The sequence below is a fragment of the Chaetura pelagica genome, unplaced genomic scaffold (genome assembly GCF_000747805.2).
Source record: "Chaetura pelagica isolate M959 unplaced genomic scaffold, ChaPel_1.0 scaffold104, whole genome shotgun sequence".
NCBI classification, from domain to species: Eukaryota; Metazoa; Chordata; class Aves; order Apodiformes; family Apodidae; genus Chaetura; species Chaetura pelagica.
This window is the reverse complement of record NW_009953786.1, coordinates 2830354-2842184: the sequence shown is the minus strand read 5'-3', so window position 1 is coordinate 2842184 and position 11831 is coordinate 2830354. Positions and strand designations below refer to the sequence as shown.

Sequence of the window (11831 nt, the reverse complement as noted above, 5' to 3'; positions counted from 1 at the left end):
CTGCTGAAGTGCCCTGCCCCTTACCTGCACAAGGGCCTCAGCCCCTCGTGAAGGCTGCGAAGGTGCTTGCATTCCCCTGCCTGTCACATCCTGTTGAGGGATAGGGGGATGAGTCGAAGGGTTTTGTTGGATCAAGATCAACACCCTTCTTCCACTGAATGTCGTAAAGATTGGTTGGGATTTCAGACTCTGAACTAGGAGGTGAGAGAGAAACCCTAGTGCATGTACAAATTCAGAGGTCTAGGAAAGAGCCCTCAAAACCAGAGGGATGCCTTGGGGTGAGCAGGCTGGTCATGCTGCAGCTTCTGGAGTATCAGCAAACCATGCACAGAGTCCAACATGGGGCCAGGGTGCAAGGCTGCCTCCAGCTGCCTCATCATCTGCCACAAGGAGAGGGCCCCAATATATGGAGCTTTCTATACTGAGTTAACCAGACAACAGGTAGAAAAATATCTGCACACTTCTCTAATTTCCAGTAAAAAGTGAAAATAAAATAATTTTAAAATAAAATGATTTTAAAATAATAATTTAAAATTAATAAATTAAAATTAACCCACAGAAGTAAATTATTTACCTAAAAAGAAAACCCAAATACCACACAAAAACCCATGCCATCAACTTGCAACCATTTTCTTCCTGTGAAATCCAGGTTTCCATAGCATACTATTGCCCAGTCTCCTCGAGATTTTCCACCACACAATATTTTTCATGACAGAGCAGCTACAAGGAAGCTCCTTAGTGACAGGTGTAGTTTACAAAACACACCTTTATCAACCCCACAAAAATGTACCGGTGCTCAATGCCTGTCAAAACCCTGAAGTTTCCAGCATTCAAAAGAAAAATCTCACAAACAGCCACCCCTAAAGTGTCAAATATTCGAAGCAGGTGCAAGCATGCACTGAACTGATAGGTTATCACCAACAGCTGTGGCAATGACAGTACCTACATACTGCTGGAAAGAAATACAAAGTCGTGAATTTTTAACTTCTGATATTTGTTCATGCTTAAAACAGATACCAACCTGATGACCTCCAGGGCTCACCTGAATATTGAGATGACTCATACTTGGATCGATACAGTGAATTCATCCCTCAGCAAAAGTTCAAATCTAAATGAGACCTTATTGCATATTAAACACTAGATCTGCTGTTCTTTGTCCCCACTTCCTGATCCCCATGCAGCATATTTAAAGGGAAGGTATAACAGGCCTGGCAGAATGACACACACCATCCTACAAAGCAGAAGCTTTCATACAGCTGCTGTAACTTCAGCTGCAACTGAAGCTGAAGTGGTTTCTCAGGTTTTTGGGAATAGGGAAAACTTTCCATTAAAGCGCAGGGCAAAGAGCAGCAGCATAAGAACACAGTCACAATAATATTGGGAACGGCAATATTCAAATACACTGCAAGCTGCCCTATTTTTAGGCACACAGTGTTTAAGTAGTAGAATAAGAAGGTGTCTGCCTCTGTGGTAGAGAAAAATTGGAGGTTAGGGTACAGGACCAGCATGGAATCTGGTGAATGAGGGATATGGCGAGGAGCACATGCAATACCAGTGCTGCAAGATGAGCCAGACAGACCACTGTCATGGTGTTGGCCCTTTATGCCAACTCAGGAATCACCTTTTCAAGTCACTGACTTCTACAGTAGAACTGCTCATACTTGAAGTTTCTTGGAACTAGACGTCTTCAGTCTAAGAAAGCCTTTCACTACACTGAAAGTACAATGGAAGTTCAAGCTCAGGATAGCAGTGCAGATGCCTCCAAAGATACAGGCTGTTTACCACTGACTTGCCTGTTGCAAACTCTTCAAGCAGAATCATCTTACTGGTAACCTATGGGCGTGAAACCTGGCCAGCATCAAACCTAAAGGCAGAACACTTTAGAAACAGCTTTTCTGGAAACCGAAAACTCATTCACGCTTACTCATCAAGATCATTTAACACATGATGCAGTACTGACATCCAGGACCTGATTAGCCTGTTTATTCAACAACACTCCTCCATGCCTTCTTGACCAATGTTATGGCAAAACAAATTAGGTACGTATCCAAATGGGTTTACTAGATATATTAACTAAATGAACTCAGTAAACCACCAAAACAGTTTCCTGGAAGTCTTGCTGGCACCATACTGCACTCCTGTAACTGGTAAGTGTTACGGGCTGATGCAAAACTGATTCTACCTGGGATCAATGCCATGCCAATCAGCTTGTTATATTAGCATATAAATTATTTTCTACCCCGTGAAGCTTTGCTGGTACTTTGTGTTTTCCTTAAATATCAACATCAGTAAGTTTCACATGGGAAATTCCTTAAAACATTCTGAATGTGTGATACCCACCCTTAGAAACTGCACTAAAATGTGTAGTTTTTTGCCTACACGGATTTTTTTATTTTTTTATTTTTTCACCTCAGTAGTTGCCATGAGAAGGGAGCTGGTATTCCAGAGATTCTCACTCAGATTCCACCTTGAATCATCCAGTATGAAGTGAAATGTAGACTAGCAAAAATTAAACTTTGCAAGGGGCTGGAGAGACTAGACCTAGTTAGGCAAAGATGCGACACATACAGTAACAACCTAGGGTGTAATCCCACAATACTCCTTAGTGAAATTGCTGACAGTTCTTTGGCTTGTGGCAATTAGCAGGTTTCCAAACACTGGTTGAAGTTCAGTGTGGGCTAAGGGCCACTCTCATGGGCTGCTTTGTAAAGGAGTTTAACCATAAAGAAGTAATTTTGGTCTTATGACTACAGACCTAGCTCTGGCACTGCAACTACTGGAACAGACATAGAAGAATAAAAAACAAAACAGTGTGGCACAGGAGAGGAGGAGACCCTGCATGAATATGGCAATAAAGCCACATGACTAGAAGCCAGAGTGAAACGGGCACATTGATGTGGGAAATGTAGCAAATTCAGTCTACCATCTGCTATGTAAAAAAAATAAGGCTGAAGAATTTCAGTGCATGAGACCTCTCTGCTGTAACAGCTGCTCGGATGCAATAATCTTTTTTGGAGAAGACTAGAAGTAACGAGACAAGGCAGGTATACAAAACTTTTTATTGACAACAGAACATAAGAGAGGAACGTCACCACTTCCCATTCCTCAGGAATGTCTCCATTTCACAGTTTGCTAAAAGTATACTTTCATGGTAACAAGCAACACGAAGGTATGGAGTTGTCTGTAATCTCAAGAAAAAGGTTTCATCAGTGCAGTGTAAAGGGACAGACAGTGTGCAAGTGTGCAGCAGGCCCTGTCAAAACACAATCATGGCAGGCAACTGTATATGCAGAGCCAACAGGCACAGACATGAAGATTTAGAAGCCTCAACTTACTTCCATTATTTCTGAGGGCAATTCCCAAAGTGCCACTCCTTCCATAGCCTGTTTCAGAACTTACTGCTTTCCTCTCTCACTCCTTTTGCTTCCCCTGTCCTCAAAGATTTTAATCCTTCCAAATGAATGGCACCATGTCAAAGAATGCCTGAGCTTTTGTGTTTTGCTACCTCTTATCAGTTCATGCATGCACTTGAGTTTACTTTCAGAAGCTAACATTGACATAAAGAATGGGAAAAAAAGTGCTGCATAAGAATAAAAGTATTTAGTTGTTAATGCTTCCTTGCTAACAAAAGTATTTGGTAGTTGTTGAAGACACTCCTTGTAATATAATTTTTATAAAGTATGTGTGCAGTCTACTTAACATTTTATAGAAACTGCATTTCAAGTTCTCTTAACATAATTTAAAATACTATGAAATTAAATTTGAATTGAGATTCAATCTAAAAACCAAAATACCTTAATTTTAGCTTTCACAGTACATAGGACTGCACACAGAGTGCAAGATGACAGCACTCTTTCTCCTGTCAAAATTTCCTCTGCCTGCAGAACTGTTCTGGGACTCCTGTGTAGTAGCTTATACATTTGTTAACATCTATTAATTTATCATGTTTTTCATTCACTTAGCAGATGTGCCTCTGGATGTGTAGACTGGTTGTTAAAGTGCTTTAAAATAAAACAGAAACCCCAACAAAAGAAAACAACCCTCAAAAAACCACAACAGATGTGAGAATTATATCTGAAGGACTTTGTACAGCATTTACAATGTCAGCATAAAGCATCTGAAACATGAGCATTCCCTGCAGACTGATGCAGCACAAGCAGTCTCATACATTAGATACTGCCATTCCTCTGGATTCAAGATGCACAATACTTACAAAAACAACCCTAGAAGCACAGACAAATGCTGGTGGCTCTTCCTCTTCTTTTTTAGAAACATAATAAAAAATTTGCATTACTCTTTCATAATTTAAATACATAAGTAATCTCCACTTTTATTACTTCATGACAATGACTTCAAATTTACATTATTTTAAGTACCATCGTAATAGCTCCATGTATAATACAGATATTTGCTGATATCCTGTCAGAAAATAAAAAAAAAACCTTCCACTATATAGAAAAAATTATGCTGGAAAGACAAGAACACAGAACAGGGACTTGGTACAGACTATGATTTCAGTTTGATATCAACCACAGTTAACCCAAAATTAACAGATACACAACGATATTCAAAAGCAGTGCAAATATCTTTGGAGGTTAGAATAAAATTATACTACAAGAACATAAGACAGAAGAAATTAAAAGGCAAGTACTTCAAGTACAGGAACCAGTCTCTGTGAGGTCCATCTTAGTGTTAGCTGGGAGTTCCTTTTCCCCTTACTTCTTCCTCTGAAACACGTTAGCCAACATTGCACCTGATGTAGTCAGCTGGCCCATTTTGTTCAGAAACTTGGTCTTGGTATCTTCACTGACAAGGCTTGCTGCAATCGACATGGAGCTAGGAAAGCAAAAAATTTAGTGATGTGAGACTACAAAGGAAAAAGGAACACTGTGCTGTTACTTAATAACTGAATTTCTTCACATATTACAGGTTAAGATCACAAAAGACCAGTCCATCAAGAAGATTTGACAAACCATCACCACCAAGCCCAAATACAGTGTTTAAAGAGTTACTATGCCCTCATAATTATAGTGAAAAGCTGTAAACTATTATTGTGCACACTGCTTTTTACTGTCTTTAGAAGTCACCACTTAAGCATTTGTTAGCTACTTGACAATTGCTCTAGTGACAAATACCTCAATGAAGGAATGGCTTTACCATCTCACTGGAAACGTCAATCTTATTTACTGTAAGAGCAGCAGAGCTGGTTCAGACCAAATGTCTATCTAGCCCAAGCATCCTGCCTCTGACAGTGACCATTAGCAGACATGAAGGGAAGGGTAAAAGTGACTTCAGTATGAAACCGTGACTTCTTTCCTCAATTTCCAACTCTTTTATTTTCCAAATATTTCCACCCAAGCAGAATTTAAAATTGATGTGGACTGTCAGACTAGAAGTTCTCAACGAATTTTTATTTTCTATTACTTGCCCAGCCTTTTCTCGATCTCTCTGTAAACCCCGCCCTGGGACACCGAGCCCTACTAGGCCTACCCCTGGCTGGGTAAAGAGCTTTGTCCTTCTGGGTGTTGTGAATGTGATTCCTACAGCCTTTGCTTGAATATTCCTACTTCATACCTACTGGGAAGACAATGGGAGAGTCCACAATTTGCCCACAAACTGGACTAGAAGGAGAAATCCAATGATTGCTGAACCTACAAGTGGCTGCAACTTTGAACAACATGTTAAGGAATCATCCCAGTGCTGCTTAACTGTTTTTTTTTTAAAAAAGATTAAAACAGAGCAGTAAGCTCAACTTCAGAGGTATATAACAGTTTGGTATAGCAGGAGTAATCTGTCTCAAGACAGAGCACAAGGCAAAACAATAACAGTAGTAATAGTAGGAATATTAATAAATATTCCATACATCCTATAGTTGTAGTTAAAATGGCAAATGTATTTTTCAGTATTACACAGGGCCAATTTTACAAAACGTTACCAGTGAAATTCTCCCTTGTAAGCTCAGTGTGGACTCTGCATTTCAGAATTATCTGTAGGATCACAAGATCTGCCTTACTGGCACAGGCCAGCTTCCAGGAACTGACTTTTCAGTCTGCAAGGTTATAAACAGTTCTTTTAGACACTCCAGCATCAAGGCAGGTCAAGTTAACTCCAAATTGTTTCCACAGAATTACAGTTATTTCTTCAAAGGTAGCAGGGATGCATTCGGTACTCTTCCCATTTCATACCACAAAAAAAGGTGAAACAAATTCTGGTAGTGTTTAAACAGAGTACTTGAAAAACAAAACAAAACAACAGAAATGAAGCTTCTCACTAATTATGGATTCACAGATAGCCTAATTGTATCTTAACTATATCCCCATCCCTTCTACTTTTTCAGATTAAGTGAATCACAGTCTTCTGCACAGTTGACTAATAGACCTAGATCCTTGAAGGGGTCTGAGGGATGCCTCACACACAAAGTAACATAAATCATGCTTTTAGGTATTTTTTTTCAGTACATCTCCTATTCATGGAACAAATTATTCAAATCAATCATTGATTTATTCAAATGAATAATTTAAGATCTTATAATTAGCTGGTATTTTCTGAAAGCGATATGAAGTTTCTCATTGTGTAATATTTCATCTTTAAGTCTCATTCTATTGCAAGTACTATGTCTGAATTTTTAGTAAAATTTAAAATCCTGATTTTTTTATTCAGATTGTATCTCTTTTTAGACAACATCTAATTAAAAATGACATTTATTTTTAAAAATAATAATATTTTAATCCCATTCAGCAGCTAGTGATGAAGATATATAGCTGTTTTGAAATTATTTACAATGATTTTTAAAGTGAAATATTTCTTTCAGGCACAATCACATAGCCAGACATCTTTGTCTTGATTAAACACCTACAGTCAACTAAGGAATAGCATATTTTCAGTTGATAAAGCTTAACAGCTAAGTTACTGCTCCTCTAAGATTGATCTCCTTTGCAATTTCCCTTGATTTTATGATAAAGCAAAGCATATAAATTGTGTAAATACTTATAACTTATGTTATACTTGTATCAGCTGGCTACCAACAGGAAGCTATTCCAGTCTGTGATGTGTCCTAGAGCTGTGTCTAACTAGGGAAAATTATTTGGGAAATACAGCACATTCCAAGCATTAGCAACATCAAGAAAATCCAATTGCTCACTTCAGAAAAGAAAGCCTAGCAACTGGTGACAAACCTGTAGTGTTAAGCAAACTGTGGTGTCATTGTTTTAATGATTCTGAACAAGCTTGAGTAAAACTAGGAAATGTTCAATTGACTTTCAAAAAACTTTTGGAGGGTATCAGCCATCTGATGTTAACAATTAGAAATTAAGAACTGGAGTGTCTAGAAGTTAATATTTTCTATTAATATGTTAATGTAAACAGAAAGATAATCAACAAAACTCAACATACTTAAAAGTTCCAAAAGTATTTGTTACTATACAAATTGAACCCTTAATCATAAAATAAAAACAATATCAAAACAAATAACTTGAGTCTCATGTTTTGTTTTGTTTTTTTAATAATCAGAGAACCCAACAAGGCAGTAACACATCATGTTTGAAACAAGCAGTCCTATAGAAAAGTCCTTGGATTTACTCATTATGTTAAAAACAAAACAAAAACCAACACACAAACAAAAATAATGTGCAAACATCAATTTTTTGACCAGTGTCTAGATGAATTACATGCTACATAGGGTTCTGCCTGTTTTATGGGGAAGCTTGAGGCCAAAATAAACATTCATGCTGGACATTAAAAAAAAAAATAATATCATTTTGCAATGCAAGTTGTTACCCATAATTGAAATACCTTGTTAATTCCTAAACAAAATGTTTAACAAAGGCGCCTATCCAATATTTCAAAAGACAAAGTTTAATATATATATTTTTAAAACTGCTTCTGTGACCTCATTATTTGACCAACCTTTTCTAACATGAAGAGGCAAAGACAAGACAACAAACATAATCTTATGATTTTTTTGCATCCAGTTTTATTTTTGTGCATGCGTTCTCATGTTATTAATAAACTCCAGCAATTTATCTCCTGGTTGCATTTGAATCCTTTGTCAAATACATATTTAATGCTGAAATTAGGAACTGAAATTGGCAAGGACTTAGCAAGAAAAAGGAGATATTAATGTACACTAAAAGGTCATTTCTTCAGTGGTAAAACATCTCGTGTTAATCTTTTACAGTAAAAGATCGCAACCTTTGCCTAATTTTGAAAAAGAAAGTGGAAGGCTAATTAAATAATTAAGCAACATTATAGATTTATCCTTTCCAAGTCTTACCGTTATAAGCAATTACATTCAAAAAGAAAATACACTGGATGTTGTACCATATTTGCATTTATCTGTTTTTACAATGGCTTAATAGAACTAACTGCAATTTAAAAATATTTTCATCAGGGATTTTAAGTAATACAGATCTCTTGCATTTAGGTTAACATGCCTGCACTGATACAAGCTAAAGCATGGTAAGTCTAAACCCTACATGAAATGTAAGTTGATCGCTCAAATTCTAGCCACAGAAAAAATAGGATTGATGAACTAAATAGGTTAAAAAAATTTGAAAGGCAACAGCATTTTTTAAAAAAAACCCAAAACTCCTGTCCAACTACAGCACCACTTGAGAAACAGGAAAAGCTCAGCCAAATAATTTTGTTTCATAACCTTTGGTTAATAGAGGTTAGATAATAAAACCTTCAGGTTAAGGTTAATGGTGTGCTTTAAAGAGTCCAATTTGATATTGTGTTAATTTGCTGCATTCTGGGAGAAAAAAAAAAAAATCTTTCAGAATACATTTGCTTGAGAAAGAAACAATTTTTTACTTTCTAATGATCTCTCCTAAAAGGCTGTCAAGAAGTCACTCAAGAAGTGATAAACTAATTTACTTCAAAAAACCATATACCAAAGTCTTATCCTCTATATTTAGCTGCAGTGGTGGCTTTTATTTTTTCCTTTACACAGTCAAAGTCTGAGGTAGTGGCTTTTTTATTGCACAAAGGTTTAAAATGAAAATGAAAAAAAGGGTATCTGTTAAGTCTGTAGAGTAAAAAAACAGAGTCCATAAAACCCAGGCAAGGGAAAGGTTTGCAAACTAATAGATGTCCATGTATGCAAGTGATTCTAATGAATCCACTTGTTAGTAAACATATTAAGCCATTGCTTCTGTGGAGGGATGTCCTTGCTGGTTGGCTGGTGAGCCTACAACAATTACTTAGTATCAGATCTGCAAAGAGCCTGGGTGTTAATTCTGCCTTATCACCATTACCTTTTGGGTACCTACTACATAAGGTACTTAATACAGGAAAGACCTTGATAAAACTAATGCAAAAAGTAGGATGGCTCTAATGGGGCAACTAGCAAATTTCTAACTTGCCAAGAATCATTATTGGTTTGTTTTTTTTTAGGAATTATTTGGCTTAAGTGCAAACCTTCAACATAGTGGAAAGCAAGCTAAGCAGTCACCATTCTTTAAAAAGAAAATACACAGCCACTGAAGAATTTGAAGGGTAGAGGAAGGGGGTGGGCATTTCCAGTATGGCTACTGGGAGGACACACAAGTCTGCATGCCAGAAAGCTGCATTTAAGAGAAGGCAGAAAAGATAAGGGCAAAAGCTTAAGTAAGTCACATAGAGAAGCTCTAAGAAAGAGTAACAGTATGAATGAATGGATCTTTTTGTTCTTGACTGACGGGCTATTTATGATGCAAGCAAGGAACATGCCTGTGGAGTGATTAAGTCGAATAAACCTGTTCTTATTCTGTGAATAACTAATATTTCCAAGAAATAACTACCTTACCATGAAAAGAGCCACTCAACTGAAATACACTTAAGTCACTACAGTCACTACTTTGTAATATTGCCACATTATCAGGAAAAGAGGAAAGAAGGTGACCAACAGTGCATTCGTCAGAGCTTAAAGGTTTTGTATTTTTCTCCCTCACACAGGAATTCTGTATGACTAGAAAGAACCAACTGCCTTATTAGAACAGATACACTACAGATTGTGATTTGCTGTAGAGCTAGACATTTTTAGTCTTAAAATATTTTCACTTCCAAAGTCTAAAGTTCTTTTCTAGTACACCTTTAAGAGTTGACCTAATGCTCAAGTCTCAAAAGGTATTAAGTTCTTACTACTCTCCGTTTATTATCAACTACACCAGTAAACTGGCTAATTACCACTAGTAGAGCCCAAGATATTTTATCTGGTGCTTAAGAAACAGACTTTTTTTCCACACCATGTCTCTTTTGTTCAATTCTTGTAACCTTTCCCATTTCAGTTGTTCTTAAACTACTAGTTGTTTCCAGGTTTTTTCCTGAGCTCTTTCAAGTAAATTCTATTAATTTGTTTTTAATTTCTATTCATTTAACTTCATTCATTTCTATTCATTTCTACAGAAGCATGACATAAACAAGTTTTAGTAATTGTCTTGATTCCCATAACAAGCTATCAAGACTGAGGACAGATTCTCTTTTTCAGATACCTACTCTTTCTTCTCAAAGTATTCTTGGCAACCCTGCTAAGGATTTTCTACGTTAGATAGCAATCCACGCTATTATGCCATTCCAGTCAACAAGGTAAAGAACACACATACCTCACTGTAATAATGATGCTTAGCTTTCCAAATGTGTGGGTCTGTTAGCTTCTTCTAGACAGAGGCACATGCATATGATACCACCTCTACCACAAGAGGTGAACTGATAGATACACACCATGTTTCTGATGCCTCCTCACTGGAGAGCTGGGTTTATTGTGGGTTTGTACAACAGGCATTTTACACAAGTGCAACATGGGTGGGATTCCCCCAAAGCCAGCATTTCCTAAGCAGCATATTCACACAGGTTAATATGCCTGAGAAACTGTTGTGTGCACTAGTCACTTGAAGTCAAAGAAAGCAGATTGGAACAGCTTGTTACTGTGACCTGAACAAATCCTTCAGCCTTGTAGGCTGCCCCCATGAAAGAGGACTGCAAGGTGCATGCCACCTGTGCTGCTATGAGCACTCCCTGCTTTCTCAGATTCAGGGCAGGAATTAACTTACTGGTTTAAATGGATAAAAAAAAAATTAAGAAGAATAATACAGGAAAACAAGAACGTCACTGCTATGTTACAGAAATGTGTAGAAAATGTGTTCTCCTGTGTTTTACACTGGAGATAGAAACAACCACAAACTGCATTAAAGCTGAAGTTCCTAAAACCTGCTTTCATTTACACAATATGTCAGTGTGGCATTTCGGGTCACGAGCCTTGGACACCATAATGGCATTCATTTTGCAGAACATTAATTTGGAGGCAGAGAAAAAAGAGAAGTGGAAGTCTTACCCCTGTGGTTCTTGGACGGTCTTGTTTTCCACTTTCTGTTCACACTCTTTTATCATGGAGCTTAAAATAACCTAAGACACATAAGGAAGAAATATACATGATATTGTTTCTTTTGCATTAAAACTTCATACAAAATTTACTCTGCAACTAATTCTGACATTATCAGAACTGTTTAAAAAATTTCTCTGTTGTTTTTCAAGTGCATTTAAATTCCAGCTATTTGATAATGCCTTGTGGCTAGAAACAACAAAATAGTACAAAATACTCTGAAGAAAGAAAATATTTTTTAAATGCTTAGAGCAGTTAAAGACTCCCACCTGCTTCTCCTGGCTTTTTAAAATAGAGCTAAAACAAACCCACTTCTGTGATACACATCCTTTTTTCAAACAAAACTTTTATTTATTAGCAATTAACTTTGACATACATTCATCTTCCCTTTATTTTTCTTTACAGATTTTTCTAGCACCTTTTAAAATTTGTATTTTTACCAACATTATGCATCAAAGAAGTAGAATAGGGAAAG

General features: G+C 36.9%; 1 protein-coding gene across 1 annotated transcript in view; it reads right to left on the bottom strand.

Annotated features, from left to right (window-relative positions):
• Nucleotides 1–4055: 4055 nt before the first annotated feature.
• KIAA1468 (KIAA1468 ortholog) overlaps nt 4056–11831 on the bottom strand; it is an 84278-nt gene continuing 76502 nt past the window's right edge. Inside the window, exons 28-29 of the mRNA XM_010000954.1 lie at nt 11309–11379; nt 4056–4836 (exon numbers count right to left, since the gene is read on the bottom strand). Coding sequence (XP_009999256.1) covers nt 4716–4836; nt 11309–11379 — 192 coding nt within the window. The 3' untranslated portion in view covers nt 4056–4715. The remainder of the gene's footprint in view (nt 4837–11308; nt 11380–11831) is intronic.